Source organism: Otolemur garnettii, unplaced genomic scaffold (assembly GCF_000181295.1).
Source record: "Otolemur garnettii isolate 467f Iridium unplaced genomic scaffold, OtoGar3 scaffold00095, whole genome shotgun sequence".
Lineage (NCBI taxonomy): Eukaryota > Metazoa > Chordata > Mammalia > Primates > Galagidae > Otolemur > Otolemur garnettii.
The window spans coordinates 2,463,740-2,483,973 of record NW_003852490.1 but is presented as its reverse complement, the minus strand read 5'-3'; the positions used below and the strand labels follow the sequence as shown (position 1 = coordinate 2,483,973).

The window sequence follows — 20,234 nt, the reverse complement described above, 5'->3', positions numbered from 1 at the left end:
ATATGGGGCTGGTGCTTTACTCCTTTGAGCCACAGGCACCACGCACAAGTAAAACGTTTTAATTAGTAATAAAAAAACTATCCCCCCAACCAGCCTCCCACCACCCTAGGTGGCTTCAATACTAAATTCTACTAAACATTTAAAGAATTAATGCCAATTTTTCAAAAACTCTTCCAAAAAATAGAAGAAACAGAATAATATATTTCTTCTTTTTTTTTTTTTTCGAGACAGAGTCTCACTTTGTTGCCCTTGGTAGAGTGCCGTGGCGTCACACCTTACAGCAATCTCAAACTCTTCGACTTAGGCGATTCTCTTGCCTCAGCCTCCAGAATAGCTGGGACTACAGGTGCTTGCCACAACCCCTGGCTATTTTTTGTTGCAGTTTGGTCGGGGCTGAGTTTGAACCTGCCACTTTGGTATATGGGGCTGGTGCCCTACTCTCTGAGCCACAAGTACCACCTGAAACGGAATACTTCTTAACATATCCTATGTAGCGTTACCCTGATACCAAGACCAAAGACATCAAACGTACAGACCAAGATCTCTTGTAAATATAGATCCATAGATCTTCAACAAAATATTAGCAATGGATAATATGGCAGTGATAGCTAAGGGGCTTCTTTACAAGGTGCTGAAATGTTTTAAAACTGATTGTGGTGGGGTGGCGCCTGTGGCTCAAAGGAGTAGGGCGCTGGCCCCATATGCCGGAGGTGTCGGGTTCAAACCCAGCCCTGGCCAAAAACTGCAAAAAAAAAAGATATGTTTTGGGCGGCACCTGTGGCTCAAAGGGATAAGGTGCTGGCCCCATATGCTGGAGGTGATGGGTTCAAACCCAGCCCGGGCCAAAAACTGCAAAAAAACCCCCAAATTGATTGTGGTGATGGTCGTACAGTTATAAAAACTATAGGCATACTTTGGAGATACTGCAGTTTACTTGCAGACCACAAAACAAAGCAAACATCCTAATAAAGTGACTCACACAAATTTCTGGGCTTACTAGTGCATATGAAAGTAATGTTTACACTATACTGTGGTCTATCAAGTGTGAAATAGCATGATGTCTAAAAAGTGTACATAACAATTTAAAAATACCTTTTTGCTAAAAAATACTAATGGATCATCTGAGCCATCAATGAGTTGTGATCATTTTTGCTGGTGGAAGATCTCACCTCAATGTTGATGGCTGCTGAATGATGAGGTGGCAGGGTGATGCTTTTTGTTTTTGTTTTTTAAAGAAGAGACAAGGTCTAGCTATGTTGCCTGGTGCAATCCCTTTAACCAAAGTGATGAGATTACAGGGTGAGACACTGTACCCAGCCTCAGGGTAATGGTTTCTGAAGACTGGGCTGGTGGCTGTGGCAATTTCTTAAAGTAAGACAACAGTGAAGTTTGCTGTAGTGACCGACTCTTCCTTTCATGAAAGATTTCTCTGTAGCATGCTGTTTGATAGCATTTTACCCACAGTAGAATGTCTTTTGAAATTTGAGTTAATCCTCTCAATACTACCACTATTTTATCAACTAAGTTTATGTAATATTCTAAATCCTCTTTTGTCATTTCAACAACATTCACAGTATTAATCGGGAATAGATCCCATTTCAAGAAACCACTTTCTTTGCTCATCCATAAGAAGCAACTCCTTATTTGTTCATCTTTTTTATTTTTTAAGAGACAGAGTCTCACTTTATCATCTTCAGTAGTGCCCTGGTGTCACAGCTCACAGCAACTTCCAACTCCTGGGCTTAGGTGATTCTCTTGCCTCAGCCTCCCAAGTAGCTAGGACTACAGGCACCCGCCAGAGCGCTGAGCTATTTTTTGTTGCAGTTTGGCTGGGGCTGGGTTCAAACCTACCACCCTCGTATATAGGGCGAGCGCCCTACCCACTGAGCCACAGGCGCCGCCCCTTATTTGTTCACTTTATCATGAGATTGAAGCAATTGAGTTGCATCTGCAGACTCATTTTCATCCTCGCTCTTGCTAGTTCTATCACCTTTGCAGTTACTTCTTCCACTCACGTCTTACATTCCTCAAAGTCATCTGTAAGAGTTAGAATCAACTTCCTCCAAACTTCTGTTCATGTTGATATTTTAACCTCCTCTCATGAATCACAAATGTTCTTAACAGAATCTAGAATGTTGAATCTTTTCCAGGTTTTTTCTTTTTTTTTTTTGAGACAGAGCCTCAAGCTGTCCCTCTGGGTAAGAGCTGTGATGCCACAGTAACCTCCAACTCCTAGGCTTAAGCGATTCTCCTGCCTCAGCCTCCCAAGTAGCTGGGACTACAGCTGCCCACCACAATGCCCGGCTATTTTTTGGTTGCAGCTGTCATTGTTTCTGGTGGGCCCAGGCTGGATTTGAACCTGCCAGCTCAGGTATATGTGGCTGGTGCCTTAGCCACTTGAGCCACAGGTGCTGAGCCATTACAGAAGGTTTTCAATTGACTTTGCCCAGACCCATCAGAAGAATCACTATCTATGGCAGATATAACCTCCCGAAATGTATTTCTCTCTCTCTCTCTTTTTTTTTTTGCAGTTTTTGGCCAGAGCTGGGTTTGAACCCGCCACCTCCGGCATATGGGGCTGGCGCCCTACCCTTTCGAGCCACAGGCACCACCCTGAAATGTATTTCTTAAATAACAAGACTTGAAAGTCAAAATTATTCCTTGATCCGTGGGCTGCAGAATGAATGGTGTGTTAACAGGCATGAAAAGAACATTTTCCTTGTATATTTCCATTAGAGCTCTTGAGCAATCAGGTACATTACCAGTGAACAGTAATATTTTGAAAGTAATCATTTATTTATTTATTTATTTATTTATCTATCATTGAGACAGAGTCTCATTCTGCTGCACAGGCTACAGTGCAGTGGTGTCATCACAGCTCACTTCACTTGTACATTATAACTTGCTGCTTCACCTTGCACTTTTAGAGATGGTTTCTTTCCTTTGACCTCATGAACCAACCTCTGTTAGCTTCCAATTTTTCTTTTGCAGCTTCCTCACCTGTTTCAGTCTTCACAGATATGAAGAGAGTCAGGGCCTTATTCTGGGTTAGGCTTCGGATTAAGGCTTGTGGCTGATTTGCTCTATCTAGGTCACTAAAACTTTCCCTATATCAGCAATAAGGCTGTTTGGCTTTCTTAACATTTGTGCATTCAGAGTAGCACTTTCAATTTCCTTCAGGAACTTTTCCTTTGCATTCACTATTTCGTGCAAGTGTCCTAGCTTTCAGCTTATCTCAGCTTTTGACATGCCTTATTCAATAAGCTTAAACATTTCTAGCTTTTGATTTAAAAGTTAGAGATGCACAACTCTTGTTTTCACTTGAAAATTTAGAGGCCATTGGAGGGTTAAGTGGCCTAATATCAATATTGTTGAATAGGGAACAGGGAGGCCTGAAGAGAGGGAGAGATGGGGGAATGGTCAGTTGTGGAGCAGTCAGAACACACACAGCATTTATCAATTAAGTTCACTGCCTTATATGAGTGAATTTCATGGTGCCCCTAACAAATTACAATAGTAAGCTCAAAGATCATTCACTGACCACAAATCACCATAACAGATGCAATAATAATGAATAAATCTGAGGTAAGCACGGTGGCTCATGCCTCTAATCTTAGCACTGTGGGAGGCTGAGACGGGAGGACTGCTTGAGCTCAGGAGTTTGAGACCAGCCTGAGCAAAAGTGAGACCCTGTCTCTACTAAAAATAGAAAAACTAGCTTGGCATTATGGTGTGTTCCTGTATTCCCAGCTACTCAGAAGGCTGAGGCAAGAGGATCACTTGAACCCAAGAGTTTGAGGTTGCTGTGAGCTATGATGATACTGCACTCTACCGAGGGTGACAGAGTGAGACTCTGTCTCACCTCCCCCCTCCAAAAAAAACCATGGAAGTTGCGGATTACCAAAATGTGACAGACACACAAAGTGAGCACATGCTATTGGGGAAAATGGCACTGAGAGATTTATTTACTTACAAAAGGAGACTTGAAGGCCAAACTGGCAGCAATGGTGAGGGCAGGGTCCAAACAGCGGAAGATGGACCCAAACAGCATCAGTTTGCCAATTCTCACATCCACGGGCAGAGAGGCCAAGTGATAGCCTAGAGGGGTCAACTTTTCATCTGGAGTTAATGCTCCCAAGTCTCGTAATCGTATTTTTGAGGCACGGAGAGAATCAGTGTGTGGAGGTTCAATGAGCCGAGAGAACACAGATTGGAGACTATGAGTGCTAAACATCTCTAAAATTTTAATTCTGAAAAAGAAAGAAAACAAATAATAATTTGTCAATTTTACTTTTTGGTAGGATGACACAGAGAAAATAATTTCTTGAGTGAATGAGAATAATTTATAATTTTCTGGATATATGCTTTTTTTCCTTTTTTATGAGACAGGATCTTACTCTATTATCCAGGCATCATAATAGCTCACTCCAACATCTCTGTATTTTTTGTAGAGATGGGGTATGAAGGCTGGGCACAGTGGCTCATGCCTATAATCCTAGCACTCTGGGAGGTGGGTGGATTGCCTAAGCTCAGGAGTTCGAGGCCAGCCTGAACAAGATTGCACTGTGGCAGGCACCTGTAGTTCCAGCTACTTGGGAGGCTGAGGCAAGAGAATTGCTTCAGCCCAAGAGTTGAGGCTGTTGTGAGCTACGATGCCACAGCACTCTACCAAGGGTAACAAAATGAGACTCTGTATTAAAAAAAAAAAAAAAAAAAACTAAAATAAGAGATGGGTATCATCTTGTTCAGGCTGGTCTCAAACTACTGGCCTCAAGTAATCTTCCTGCCTCAGCCTCCCCAAATGTTAGAATTACACACATGAGCCCATTGTCACTGCTTACACACCACACCACGCTAGCTTAGATAAAATTTTTAAAATCTCTTATGTTTTCTAAATCTGCTAGCAATAAACTATAGAAACATTCAGATTTTGAAATGTATTCATATTCAGAATAGCACTTTTTTCTAAAAACTTTCAAAATGCTTCTTTCTATAACAGTGGGTTCTAATTACGAAACAGAATTCAAATGACAAAAGATAACAAGTGCTGGAGAGGATGTGGAGAAACTGGAACGCTTTCATGTTCTTGGTGAAAATGTAAAATGCTATAGCTTCTGTGGAAAACAGGATGAAGAGTCTTCAAAAAATTAAAGATAGAACTACCACAACATTCAGCAATCTCACTTTCTGGGTAAACATCCAAAAGAACTGAAATCAGGATTTTTTTTTTTTTAGATAGTCTCACTTTGTCACCCTAAGTAGGTGCCGTGACGTCACAGCTCACAGCAACCTCCAACTCTTTTGGGCTTAAGTGATTCTCTTGCTTCAGCCTCCTGAGTGGCTGAGACAACAGGCGCCCACCCATTCGGGTTTGAACCCACCACCCTCGGTATATGGGGCTGGCGCCCTACCTGCTGAACCACAGGTGCCCCCCCCTTTTTTTGAGACAGTCTCACTCTGTTGTCCCAGGCTAGAGTAGAGTGCTATGGTGTCACCCTAGATCATAGCAACCTCAAACTCCTGGACTCAAGTGATCCTCCTGCCTCAGCTTACCCAGTAGCTGGGACTATAGGTACCTGGTACAATGCCTAGCTAATTTTTTCTTTTTCTTATTTTATTTTTGAGACAGAGTCTCACTTAGTCACCTGGGGTTGAGTGCTGTAGCATCATAGCTCACAGTAATCTCAAACTCTTGGGCTCAAGTGATTTTTTTGTATCAGCCTTCCAAATAGGTAGGACTACAGGTACGTAATACAGCATCTTTTTTTTTTTTTTTTTTTTTTTAGGAGATAGGGTCTTACTGTTGCTCAGGATGGCTCTAACTCCTGAGTTCAGGCAATCTACCTGCCTTGGCCTCCCAGAGTGCTGAGATTACAGGTACAAGCCACTGTACCCAGCCTGAAATCAGAATCTTGAACACATATTTGCTTTTTCTTTCTTTTTTTTTGAGACAGAGTCTCAAGCTGTTGCCCTGAGTGCTGTGGTGTCACAGCTCACAGCACCTTCAAACTCTTGGGCTTAAATGATTTTCTTGCCTCAGCCTTCCAAGTAGCTGGGACTACAGGTGCCCACCATAACACTTGGCTGTTTTTTTGTTGCAGTTGTCATGTTGTTTTAGCTGGCCCAGGCCGGTTTGAACCCACCAGCCTCAGTATATGTGGCTGGTGCCCTACCCACTGAGCTACGGGTGCCACCTTAAACAGATATTTTCACTCTCACATTCATTGCAACATTATGCATAATAGCCACTGAGAGATGACCTAAATGTCCATTGAGAGATGAGCAAATAAAGAAATGCAGTATCTACATACAATGCAATGGAATACTATTCAGTTTTTAAAAAGAAGGAAATTCTGCAATATCCAACAATGTGAAACTTTGAGGACATTATGCTAAGTGAAATAAGCCAGTCACAAAAAGATAAGTACTGTATGATCTCACTCATATGAGGTATCTACTTGTGAGCAGTCAAACTCACAGAAGCAGAGAGTATAACAGCAGTTGCCAGGGGCTGGGGCTGAAGGGGAAATTGGGAGTTGCTGTATAACAGGTATAAATTTTCAGTTATACAAGATGAGTAAGTCCTAGAGTTCTGCTAGTCAACACTGTGCCTATAGTAACCATATTGTGTTGTACACTTAAAAATTTCCTAACTCAGCTCACCTTTGCCCACCAATGACCTTGTGAGCACTAACCTGAATAATGTGACTTGTGCCAAGCTCAGAGAACTATGAAGGTACCCGTGCCTGTCAGACTCTGCTCAGGGGCACGGATGGATTGGTAAATGGTGCTGTTGGAGAAAATTTCATTTTTGAAGCAGGCTCTGTTTCATTCTTGCACACTTGACTCTCCACCCATTCCCTGGACTGATTAAAATCCAGAGCATGTTTGACTGGCAGTGTCTGATTCCTGCCTTCCCCAGCCACTTGGCCTACCCTGGGTGCTATAATGTGTAGGAATTTCTGACTACACTGACTTATTTCTCCACCAGGCCCACACCAAATGTTTGGAATCAGTTTCTGGGGCCGGCACAGATCCCTAGATCGTGACTTAACACCAAGTGGCATTAGCTGTCCAAGTACCTGCATTTCCACCCAATACTTTTGGTGCTTGAGGATGGGTGAAGGGGAGTCATTTAAAATAAATAAAATCCAAGGTGGCAGTACTGGATTCCTTTTGCTTTAAAATTTGGGGACTATGGCTGGGCACAGTGACTCATATCTGTAATTCTAGCACTCTGGGAGGCTGAGGAGGGCAGACTGCTTGAGCTCAGGAGTTCAAGACCAGCCTGAGTAAGAGTGAGACCCCATCTCTACTAAAAATAGAAAAAAAACCTAGCTGGGCGTGGTGGCACATGCTTGTAGGCCCAGCTATTTGGGAGGCTGAGGCGAGAGAATTGCTTAAGCCCAAGAGTTGGAGGTTGCTGTGAGCTGTGATGCCACGGCACTCTACCCAGGGCCACAGCTTGAGACTGTCTCAAAAAAAGAAAAAAAAAAAAAAGGATCACTTGAGCCCAGGAGTTTGAGCTCACTGTAAGCTATGGTGACATGGCACTCTAACCTGGGCACGGAGTGAGATTCTGTCTCAGAAAACAAAGCAAAAAAAACTTTGTACCAAAAAAAAGTCATATAAACATACATACATACATACATATGTATATATATACAACACATTGCTATGAACCACTGTTTCCTGTATGTCCTAATTTTGTTTTATGACATAATTAAAAGGAAATAAGCTATGAAAAACATTCAAGAGGGTAGATCTCATGTTAAGTATTCTCACCACCACAAAAAGCTGGAAATGATTAGCTTAGATAAGACTGCTACATAACTAAAGGGATTTATGAAAAAAATTAAAATAATCCACTTATTCTTTCTCACATCTGAAACAGCAGTCATTGTTTATAAAATTAACCTGCACTGTGTTCTGCTTTGTGATAGCTCTTAAAAAACTTGTATTTTACATTATGAACTTCAGCAGTTTGTCAAAAGAGAAAAACTTAACATAGACGCACCGAGAGTAATCCACTTAAATTTCAAATGAAATAAAAAAGGATAAAGTATGTTTTCCTATATAATTTACCAGTTTCGCCACTACTGAATATCTGACTCGTTTTTAAATCATCTGTGCTATATACATTTTACCCTTCTCTCATCCTCCTTCACGAATCAATCAACTTCTTTCAGAGCTCTCTCAAATCTTTCCCCTCCTCTTCACTTGCACGGCCTTAGTGTAGGGTATCTGCTCTCCCCCAGTCTCTTAAGAGAAGACTAAGAACCCTGGGAAGCAGGAACTGTTCTTGTGCCCCACAGTATCCCTAGTGCATAGCCCAATGCCTGGCAAATGGACGGCTCTCAAATACACCTGCAGGATAAAAGAAGAGCTATGACATTTTTGTACAAATAATTTTTTCCCTCTTAGGGTTGTTTTTTTTTAAAGGCATATTCCCTCATGGTAATGGCTGGGTCAAAGGGTGCAGATAGTTTTTCAGAAAGGTTGAATCAGAGGTTCCTCAACCTTAACATTGAGTTTGGTCATTCATTCATTAAATCCTATTTTATTTTATGACATTTATTCATAAATATTCAGGTAAATAATGGTGTTTTCAAGTTTTGGTCACTTTGCTCAAACTGATAATAAGCCTGCAGATTTTTCCCTGGGATGATTTAATATTAGTGCTGCCCCTGGCAGAAATTTCTAGATAAGTTAGATTATGTTTTGTCACCTAGGTTGGAGTGCAGTAGCATGATGACAGCTCACTGCGGCCTTGAATTCCTGGGCCCAAGTGATCCTCCCACCTAACCCTCCAAGTAGCTAGAACTATAAGTGTGCACCACTATACCCAAGAAATTTTTAAATTTTTTGTTGAGACAGGATCTCACTATGTTGACCCAGGCTGGTTTTGAACTCCTGTTGGCCCACCTTGGCCTCTCAAAATACTGGGATTACAAGCATGTGCCACTGAATCTGGCCCCCAAATGTATTCTTTGTTTTTTTTTTTTGAGACAGAGTCTCACTTTGTCACCCTCAGTAGAGTGCCATGGTGTCACAGCTCATAGCAACCTCCAACTCTTGGGCTTAAGTGACTTTCTTGCCTCAGCCTCCCAAGTAGCTGGGACTACAGGTGCCTGCCACAATACCTGGCTATTTCTTTTTTTTTGAGACAGAGCCTCAAGCTGTCACCCTGGGTAGAGTGCCGTGGCATCACAGCTCATAGCAACCTCCAACTCCTGGCTCAAGCAAGTCTTCTGCCTCAGCCTCCCAAGTAGCTGGGACCACAGGCGCCTGCCACAACGCCTGGCTATTTTTTGGTTGCAGCCATCATTGTTATTTGGCAGGCCCGGGCTGGATTTGAACCCACCACCTTAGGTGTATGTGGCTGGCACCTTAGCCACTTGAGCCACAGGCGCGGAACTCAGTTATTTCTTTTTTTGGTTGTAGTTGTCATTGTTGTTTGGCAGGCCCACACTAGATTTGAACCCATTAGCTCCAGTGTATGTGGCTGGTGCCCTAGCCACTGAGCTACAGGCGCCGAGCCACCCTAAATGTATTCTTAAGCTCTATTTTAGATCCATGCTCTGCTGTGTAAGAGATCTTTATGTGCAGGAATGGTAAAGGCCACCCTGAAGAACTCTTTCTTCACAAATGAATGAATTCATCCATGTCCATTCTTAGCAAAATACCCTCTAGTAGGAAAAGGAAAACTTGGAACCTAATGGGGTGAGAAACACTTAGCTTTTTTGGAAATAGAACAGAAGAATCAAGATGTCACCTTAGACATAGCTGTTCCAATGGCACTCTTTGTATTTCTGGCAGCTGCTGTTTTAAAAGCTGGTGATTGTAGTGATGGCTAGTGAATAAATGGAAGCAGACCCCAGATGCAACACGGCCTGCTCGACCTTTTCTTTGCAGAGCATTGGCTTGAGATACAAAAGTATCCTCTAGACTTTCCATCCCTTTGCTGGCATCATATCTGTAAAGGAAAAAGAAAAAGATATAAAAATAGAGTTATTTTATAAAGAAGTAGCCAAGACTACTTGGCATGGACAGAATAGATAAACCACTTTACTCCTCTAGAAGGACATGGTGCCCTATGAGTCACTCCTGGAAAAAGCTAGTGCTGATTTAAATGATACGACACGTCGGCTCGGCGCCTGAGGCTCAGGTGGCTAAGGTGCCAGCCACATACACCTAAGGGGGCAGGTTTGATTCCAGCCCAGGCCTGCCAAAGAACAATAATGGCTGCAACCAAAAAAAAATAGCCAGGCACTGTGGCAGGCGCCTGTGGTCCCAGCTACTTGGGAGGCTGAGGCAGAAGACTTGCTTGAGCCCAGGAGTTGGAGGTTGCTGTGAGCTGTGATGCCACAGCACTCTACCCAGGGGGATAGCTTGAGGCTCTGTCTCAATAAATAAATAAATAAATAAATAAATAAATAAATAAACGATATGATATGTCACTATGTAGAGTTTCTTTATCCAACTTTTATTCTTCTAGGCACTGCTCTAAGGTAAAACCTTAAGCTTTCCACCCTTGTTTGACTTTAAGTTCACGGTCCTAGCTGTAGAGTTACTCATACATCCACATATATTTTCATGAAGAAACAAAGAATTTTTTTCAAAAAGTAATGCATGCAGCTTAATAGCATTAGCCATTATCATCTCTGCCTCTCTAAATGGGGCCTCTTTAGCCCCTCCCCTACATCACCAAAAGAGAATACCTCTTTTCTTTCATTTTCCCAGAATCAATGACATAGACAACATCATCGATAGTTATGGATGTCTCAGCAATGTTTGTGGAAATTATAATCTTAGTTACACCTATAGGAGGTTTTAAAAACACAGCCTGCTGCTCTTCACTGGATAGAGATGAGTGAAGTGGATGAATAACACATCTGAAAGGAAATAAAAGTGCATTAAGTATTATAGCACAAAGCACTAAAATTGGATTCCAGTGGGTGAATTTCTATCAAAACTAAAAATATGACTCCAAGTATCAGCAGCTTCTCTGCAAGCTATTCTCACCAGGTCCTGCTCTTCTAAATGGGAAGGTTCTTTCTGATGCTTACAAAGTATTTTCTTAGTTGTAGGAACTAAAAATCTAGTACCAACTTGGAAAAAATGCTGGAGTGTACATAATTCTGTAGCAAATAATTAAGGGGAATAAATAAATGATATCCTGTAAGTAACAAACTTAGCAAAGAATCATTTTGTCTTTACCTTTAAATCCACAGAAAGAGAGGCAGGTAAAAGATGTAAGGTAAAAAATTTCATTCTTACATTTCTAGGGTGTTCATTTGTCAAATAGCTTTCCCCTTAGAGATGAAGACACACCCAGTGTGTCCTGCTACCGGAAGAGGAACCAATGAAAAGAATCGTCTCTCACAATGGTAAGCTTTCTTCGTTGTTACTAATGCTGGCTTCTCCACTACCTGGGAATCTGGCAACTGGAATTGCATGCAAGTTTGCTGAGGATGCGAAGTAAAGAGAAATATTTTTCCTTTAATAAAATGGAAATAACTGATTTTATGGGACAAACAGGTGTATCCATGTCCAGCTGGCATAAACAAACACATGCTTGAAGAGTGATACAGAGTCTAAAGAGGGGGCTAACTATAAAAGAGACCTTTCTGGTTTTCATCTTTGTAGACATGGCAATGGATGATTGAGGACATAGAAAACAATTAGCTTACCGATTACTACGTCTGTTGTTGAAAAGAGAATTAGACTGTAGCTGTTCATAGAGCATTTTGATTTCTGCTAGTCCCGGTAGAAATACAAGTATAGCACCTAGATATACATATATACATATAATAAATATAATAAATGTAAAAAAGGAAAACGTAACATAGATTAGCAAGCTATTTTAAACTCCAAATGCAATTTTGTAAGAATTCTTCACTGTCAGTTTTCTTTGTAAGGCCCCCAAGGATTTGAATAAATCATGTTTTTTACACATTCTCTGACTTAGTAAGGGACAGAAATGGAGTAATACTATATATTCTTCCACAATAGGAAAAATGAGGGTGTGTAAAAGTATAATGCCTATAAATACAATGCCAAGAATTAGTAGCTGAGCTCTTTAAAACATACTGCTTCAGAGCAGTGGCCACTGACATTATTTCTGTAGGAAGAGTTATCTTTCTAACCTTGTCAGTCAAAGACTCTTCTCTCTACTAATAAATAAAATCCACAAATATTTTTACTGTAAATGAGAAAAAATATATGTGTAATTGGCTGGCCAATCTGGTAATAAAAAATCAGATATATTTTATGGAGACAGAACATTAACCATGTCATATTAACAGTCTGTGGACTTTTAAATTCTATATGAGAGAAAAGAAGCAGGGACAACTGAATCTTCTATGTTAAGAGCTGTCACTCAGAGACAATCGCCTTCTTTTGTGGTGTATTTTGAAATGAAGTTGAAGGTTCGTCACTAGCCTCTCCTTTAATCCCACAAATATTTGCTGGGTACCAACGTCAGGTCTGAGTGAAGTGTCATGGGATATACAACAAGGATCTGCCCACAAAGAACTTGCAACTAATTATTTAGTCACAGTTACCCTCCCACTAAATAAGGAATCTAGGCTTGGCGCCCGTAACACAGTGGTTACAGCACCAGCCACATACACCGGGGCTAGTGGGTTTGAACCTGACCCAGGCCAGCTAAGCAACAATGACAACTGCAACAAGAAAACGGCCGGGTATTGGGGCAGGCACTGGGGAGGTTGAGGCAAGAAAATCACTTAAGCCCAAGAGTTGGAGGTTGCTGTGAGCTATGATGCCATGACATTCTACTGAGGGTGACATAGTGAGACTCTGTCTCAAATAAATAAATAAATAAATAAGAAATCTAATTATTACAAAAATGGAACTCTGAAGAAGGCCAAAAGGCATCTTGCAGCATTTTTAATACTTCAGAATATACAAAGAACATTGACATACATTATCACAGTCCTCCTTGCCATATATTAAAAAAGTTATTAGTACCCCTGTAAGTGATTCAGTAACTTGTGACTCAGGTCACAGAGTTAGTAAGCTTGGACACAAACCTAGGGTTTCTGGCACCAGATTTGTGTTCTTTCCATTACATACCCCATGCTATTCTCGGCCAAAAAATAAGCTATGTGGATGGAAACAAATTTGTACCTATTTTTATGTGTCTTATGATCTGCTCTGCCCTCAGGGCTTGGCCACCTGTGTCAGAGGTATCTTTGATATTCACAAATATCTCACTAATTCCCTATCTACTATGTCTATTCTGCTTTGAATTCAGATCATTTTGTAACATTTCTTTTTGGCTGCTATGTCCCATTTCCTTTTGGATGAAACAAGATATTCAGTCCAATGATAATGCATTAGCCAAAAGTGACAACTTGCCAAGAAAAGAGAAACGAGGCTCTTTAATCATTTTATATGGCTCACAAGTCTCTTTAGAAAACACCACATAATGATTAAAGCAGAAAAGGGCAGCCATTCTCACTTCTCTTAAAGACCTTATGAGCACATAATTTTTGATCTGTTATTCTATTTAATGATCACTCAACATTGGCTGTTCTTCCTTTATCTGTGCAGCAAATATTAATACGTGTATTTACTGTGCACCTAAATGTTCTAGGAACTGTTCTGGGATGTGAGAAATACAGTGGTGAACAAGAAATGCCTATTCTTAAGGAGCTTACATTCTGTTGAGAAAGACAGTAAGCAAAACTGTCATTTCACACAGTGTCCACAAGTGCCACAATGAAAATAAAAATCATTTTGGGATATTACTATAGAAGGGGGTGACAGATAGGGTGGTCTGCCGAGGCGACATCTGAGCAGAAACCTGAATAATGTGAAGAATTCAGGGCTCGGCGCCTATAGCTCAACCGGCTAAGGTGCCAGCCACGTACACCTAAGGTGGCGGGTTTGAATCCCCAGCCCGGACCCGCCAAACAACAATGACGGCTGCAACCAAAAAATAGCCGGGCGTTGTGGCGGGCGCCTGTGGTCCCAGCTACTTGGGAGGTGGAGGCAGGAGACTCACTTGAGCCCAGGAGTTGGAGGTTGCTGTGAACTGTAATGCCACAGCACTCTACCCAGGGGGACAGCTTGAGGCTCTGTCTCAAAAAAAAAAAAAGAATTCAGTAATGAAAAGATCTGGAGTATTGGATCTGGGTAGAAGGGGCTGCAAATGAGGTTAAGAAGTCCACTGGCCAGGACGTACAGTGATTGCTGTACGATGGGAGTGGTGGCTGGGGTGGTGATGATAACAATAATGATAAGTGTACAGCTGACCCCTGAACAACACAGATTTGAACTGCACAGGGCCACTTATACCAGATTTTTTCCAATAAACATGTTGGAAAACTTTTTGGAGATGTGGGACAATTAGAAAAAACTAGTAGACAAACTGTGTTGCCTGGAAATATTGAAAAAATTAGGAAAAATTTAGGTATGTCATGAATGTATAAAATATATGTAGTCTATGCTTATCATTTACTACAATAAAATACACAGAAATCTACTAGGAAAGGTTAGAACTGATAAAAACTTATGCACACACACATACATAATGCCACTGGAAAGTCAAGAGAAATGTAAACAAATGTAGATACAGTATTAAATCCTAACTGCATAAAACTAACCATAGTATATACTGCGCCACTGGAATAACTTAGCAGCCACCTCTTGTTGCTCCTGCAGTGAGCTCAAGTGTTGCCAGTATCTGCTTAAAGCGCTGTGTGACGCTAATCATCTCCACAGGAGCAGTTTGTCTCTCCAGTAAATTGTATAGCATAGTAAAAGTTCAAGACTGCAAACCCTGAATGACACCACAGGCCCCATATGAAGTGCCACTACTGATGCTAGAAATGCCCCCAGGAAGCAGAGAAAACTCATGACATTACAAGAAAAAGTTGAATTGCTGGATAAGTACCGTAGATTCAGGCTGCTGGTGTGGCTGTCATCATCTTGCCATTTCAAGATAAGTGAATCCAGTGTAAGGAACATGGTAAAATGAGAAAATCTGTGAAGCTTTTGCTGCAGCTGTACCAGCAGGTGTGAAAAACTTATGAAATACCTTATCTCACATTGAAAATGTAGCTTTTATTTTTTTATTTTTTTAGAGACAGTCTCACTCTGCCGCCCCCAGTAGAGTGCCGTGACATCACAGCCACATCAACCTCAAACTCTTAGGCTTAAGTGATTCTCTTCCCTCAGCCTCCCAAGCAGCTGGGGCTACAGGTGCCCACCACAACGCCTACCTAATTTTTGTTGAGGCTATCATCATAATTGTTTCACCAGCCTCGGTGTATGTGGCCAGCTCCATAACCACTGTGCTATGGGTGCTGAGCCATGAATACAGCGTTTATATAGGTGCAGGATTGCAGTAAGAAAGGCATACATACAGACAAGGATGGATTTGAGAAAAAGCAAAGTCGCTTTACGACAACTTAAAGCAAAAAGGCAGGTGAAGGATCTAAAGCTGGAGAATTTAATGTCAGCAAAGGATGGTCTGATAATTTTAGAAAGAGGTCTGGCTTAAAAAATCTTAAATAACAGGAGAAGCTGCTTCTGCCAACCAAGAGGCAGAAGATACCATAAGAAAATCCTTGAGGAGTAAGAATATCTGCCTGAACAGGTTATCCATGAACACAATGGTGCCCTATTATGGAAGAAAATGCCACAAAGGACATTAGTAAGAAAGAGAAGTAAGCACCTGCCTTAGCTCACTGTGAGTTAAGGCAGGAAGAGATAGGCTATTTCTTTTTTTTTTTTGAGACAGAGCCTCAAGCTGTCCCCCTGGGTAGAGTGCCGTGGCACCACAGCTCACAACAACCTCCAACTCCTGGGCTCAAGCGAGTCTCTTGCCTCTGCCTCCCAAGTAGCTGGGACTACAGGCGCCCGCCACAACGCCCGGCTATTTTTTGGTTGCAGCCATCATTGTTGTTTGGCGGGCCCAGGCTGGATTGGAACCCGCTACCTTAGGTGTATGTGGTTGGTGCCTTAGCCACTTGAGCCACAGGCGCCGAGCCGAGATAGGCTATTTCTATTATTTTGTGCAAATGCACTCGGGTTTATGGTCAGGACTACCCTTATCTGTAATAAACACCAGCTGCTAGTCTTTTCATTGTATAAGGCCTGGACCATGTATGGTTTCATCAGTGCTGAAGTCAGGAAGCACCTTGCCAGTAAAGGATTGCCTTTTAAAGTCCTTTTGACATTGCACAATGCCTCTGGCTCCCCAGAGCCCCATGAGTTGAACATCAAAGATATCAAAGTGTTCTACTTGCCTTCAAATACAATGTCTCTAATTGAGCCTCCAGATCAGGGGGTTACAAGGATCTTTAAGGTCAATTACACATGGTACTCTAGAGAAAGGACAGCCAATATTATGGAAGAGAACCCTGATAGAGTATCATGAAAGTCTGGAAGGATTATCTCATTGAGGACGCCATCACTGCTATAGAAAAAGCTGTGAAAGCCATCAAGCCTAAAACAAAAAATTCTTGCTGGAGAAAACTGTGTTCAGATATTGTGCATGATTCACAGGATTTACACAGAGCCCGTCAAGGAAGAGACTGTGGATATGGCAAAATGGTGGTGGTGGTGGGGAAGGATTTAAAGATGTGGATCTTGGAGAGCTCGAGAGTTACCAGGCATCACACCAGAGGAACTGACAGAAGACAACATGACGGAGACGAATGCTTCTGATCCAGTGCCAAACAGCGAGGAAGAGGACAGCGCCAGAAAACAAAATGACACTGGACGATCCGGCAGAAGGGTTCTGAGTATTCAAGACCGCTATTGACCTCTTTCACAACGAGGACCTTGTACGATATGGGCCGTGAAACGAATGCCAACAGTGGAAGGACTGGCATCACACAGAAACACTTTGAGAGAGATGAAGAAACCAAGTCAGACAGAAGTCATGATTTATGTCTTCAGAGCTACCGGGTGTGGCTGCCTTCCTGCCTCCTCTCTGTCCTCCCCCTCAGCCTCCTCAATGGGAAGACAATGAAGATGAAGAACTTTATGATTCACTTCTGCTTAATGAGTAGAAAATATGTTTTCTCCTTCTTATGATTTTCTTTTCTTTACCTTACTTTATTGTAAGTACGTAATACATATAACATATGAAATATGTGTTCATTGACTATTTACATTATTGGTAAGGCTTCCTGTCAATAGAAGGCTAGTAGTCTGGGGAGTAAAAAGTTAAATGCAGATTTTCCACTGCAGTCGACACCTCAATCCTCTTGTTGTTCAAGGGTCAGCTATATTATTATAATTTTTTTTTTCCTTGAGACAGAGCCTCAAGCTGTCGCCTTAGGTAAAGTGCCGTGGCATCACAGCTCACAGCAACCTCCAACTCCTGGGCTTAAGCGATTCTCCTGCCTCAACCTCCCAAGTAGCTGGCACTACAGACACCTGCCACAATGCTGGGCTATTTCTTGGTTGTAGTTGACATTGTTATTTGGCAGGCCCGAGCTGGATTTGAACCTGCCAGCTCTGGTGTATGTGGCTGGCGCCTTAGCTGCTTGAGCTACAGGTGCCGAGCCTATAATTATAATATTATCATTACTGGGGGTAGTATCTACCGGGCATTAACTATATGTCAGGGACTGTGCAAAGTGTTTTACGTATTTTCTTTAAACTCTCAAAATATGTTTATTTAAGGCGATTTATTCATTTACAAATAAGAAAACTGACACACAGAAAAGATAAGGAGTTAGTCAAAGGTTACAGGTTTCCTGTGTAGCAGAGCTGGGAAGTTGATTAGACTCCAAAGCCTGTGCTCTTAATCCTACTATCTTATGACCTCTATGTGCAAAGAATTTGCATGTGATTCAGACACTCATGACCAGTCTCACATTTAGCCAAGGACAGAGTGTCTAATATGTGGATCATTCAGGCCTGAGGAATGAAGTAGTTACCTGGAGGATAGGAGTGCTTTCCATCCACAATCCACTCTAACAAAGCCTCTATTAATTCAAGATTAACCTTTTCAAAATCCATGATGGACATTGTTTTGATGACTGATTTGCTAACACCTGAAAGAAAGATAAAAATCAGAAGGATAATTATACCTTATTGAAAATATACTTACGAACTAGGCAAGTTATCAGTTTAATTTAATAACAGAGCTGTTCACATTTAATGTATGGAAATGAACTTTTTTTCTTGTAGTCTCTCAGAAAATACAGCCTCACTAGAAGTAATTTTTGCCTCAATAATGATGCACAGAGCAGCCTCCTGCCCCCTGTTGGAAGGACCCAGATGGGGCACTTTTAACTCTCTTCCCTTCTTTCATTCATCACACGTGTATTGAGAGCTTAGGTTTATTGAGAGTTTAGGTTGTGAAAACAAAAATCAAAGTCAAATACACTTTCCAATGGTTCTCAACCTCCCTAATGCCTCCTAATGCCGTGACTCTTTAATACAGTTCTGCATGTTGTGGTGACCCCCAACCATAAAATTATTTTTGTTGCTACTTCATAACTGTAATTTTGCTACTGTTATGAAATGTAAATGTCTGATATGCAGGATGTATTTTCATTGTTACAAAGGGGTCGCGACCCACAGGTTGAGACCACTGCTTTAGACACTCCTTCCTGATTCAGTCAAATCATGAGTTAGATCACCTGGGAGGCCAAGTACCAATAACATATGAAGTCAACGGAAAGACACCACAGCTTTCATGAGCATCTTTATAACGGTGACTTTTAACCTCTAGGTTTCTGTGAGAAAATGTTAAGTTATGGATTGTCCCTGAAAAATAAATGTGATTTTAATGGCTCCACCAATATCCCTGAAGTCTACCTATAGACCCTCAGAGGGTCTATAACTTTCTAATTTATCTGAGGCCTCGTAAAATATACAATTCTTGGGGTTGTATTATAAGCCTGAGCTCTTTTAAAAACAAATTCTCTGATAACTAACTCTTCAAAGACTGCGGCCCATTCCTTTCAGGTTCTCCAAATGGCCCATCACCCTAAATGTACAAAATTACTGCAGTTAGTATCAAGGAAGTTATACTAAATTACTGCAGTTAGTAAAATTACCTGGAACAAAATTACTGCAGTTAGTATCAAGGAAGGGAAGCTTCCTTTACATTGCTGAGAAGTTTGAAGAAGGACAAAAGCAGTTTCTAAGTAATGTTCTGATGCAGTGAATCCCATGTTGAAAAGAAAGGAAGAAAGAGGCTCCACAAACAAGGGTGTGGTGAGGAAGGCAGAGGACAATCATTTTCTTTGCCAAGATTCCAAAAAGCCAGACTTTTCAAAAAGGAGAAAGGACGAGCTAACGGGAAGGCAGAGAATTGGAAAAAAAAAATTTTTTTTACACAGAGTTTCACTCTGTTGTCCAGGCTAGAATCCCATGGCCTCAGCCAAATTAATAGCAACCACAAACTTCAGGGTTCAAGTGATCCTCCTGCCTCAGCCTTCCTTGTATTGAGACCACTACAGGAGCCCACCACACAATGCCTGGCTAATTTTTCTATATTTAATAGAGACTAGGTCTCACTCTTGTTCAGGCTGGTCTTGAACTCCTGACCTTTGAACTTCTGGCTTTGACCTCCCCGAGTGCTAGGATTACAGGGGTGAGCCACTGTGCCAGTCTTGGTTTTGTTTGGTAGTTTTAATTCAAGCAATCTTCCTGCTTCAGCCTTCCACGTAGCTGGGACGACAGCCACATGCACCATGCTCAGATAACTTTTTCTCTTTTTGTAGAGATGGGGTCTTGTTTTTGCTCAGGCTGGTCTCAAACTCCTGACTTTAAGCAATTCTTCCACCTTGGCCTGCCAAGAATGCTAGGATTATAGGTGTGAGTCACTGCACCTGGCCATTATTTTTGTGGGAGGTAAAAGAGAACACTGAGATCAACAAGATCAAAAATTTTTTTTTTTTTTTTTTTTAGAAAAGTTCATTAATTTGCCAACAAATGAGGAGGTTGGCAAACTCCTCTCTCAAAAATACCAGTGTTCCCCATCCCCTTTTTAAACTAGAGAAGCAGAAGCTCAGAAAAGCCAAGGAAAACTCCATTCTCTTTCTTTAGAAAGGAGATCCCAAAGTACCTTTTCTTTTTGAGACAGTCTCACTCTGCCACCTAGGCTCAAGAGCAGTGGCATCATCATAACTCAAACTCCTGGGGCTCAAGCAATCCTCCTGCTTCAGCCTTCCAAGTAGCTCAGGCTATGGATGTGCTCCACCACACTGGCTAATTTTTCTGTTTTTTTTTTTTTT

At 41.5% G+C, this 20,234-nt stretch overlaps 1 protein-coding gene across 2 annotated transcripts in view; it reads right to left on the bottom strand.

Moving 5' to 3' along the window:
• DHX57 (DExH-box helicase 57) overlaps window positions 1-20,234 on the bottom strand; it is a 90,815-nt gene that overhangs the window by 23,367 nt on the left and 47,214 nt on the right. For both annotated transcript variants that reach the window (XM_003795672.2, XM_023516672.1), the window contains 5 exons: window positions 17,925-18,041; window positions 11,694-11,790; window positions 10,722-10,895; window positions 9,776-9,976; window positions 3,974-4,250 (listed from right to left, as the gene is read on the bottom strand). In XM_003795672.2, coding sequence (XP_003795720.1) covers window positions 3,974-4,250; window positions 9,776-9,976; window positions 10,722-10,895; window positions 11,694-11,790; window positions 17,925-18,041 — 866 coding nt within the window. The remainder of the gene's footprint in view (window positions 1-3,973; window positions 4,251-9,775; window positions 9,977-10,721; window positions 10,896-11,693; window positions 11,791-17,924; window positions 18,042-20,234) is intronic.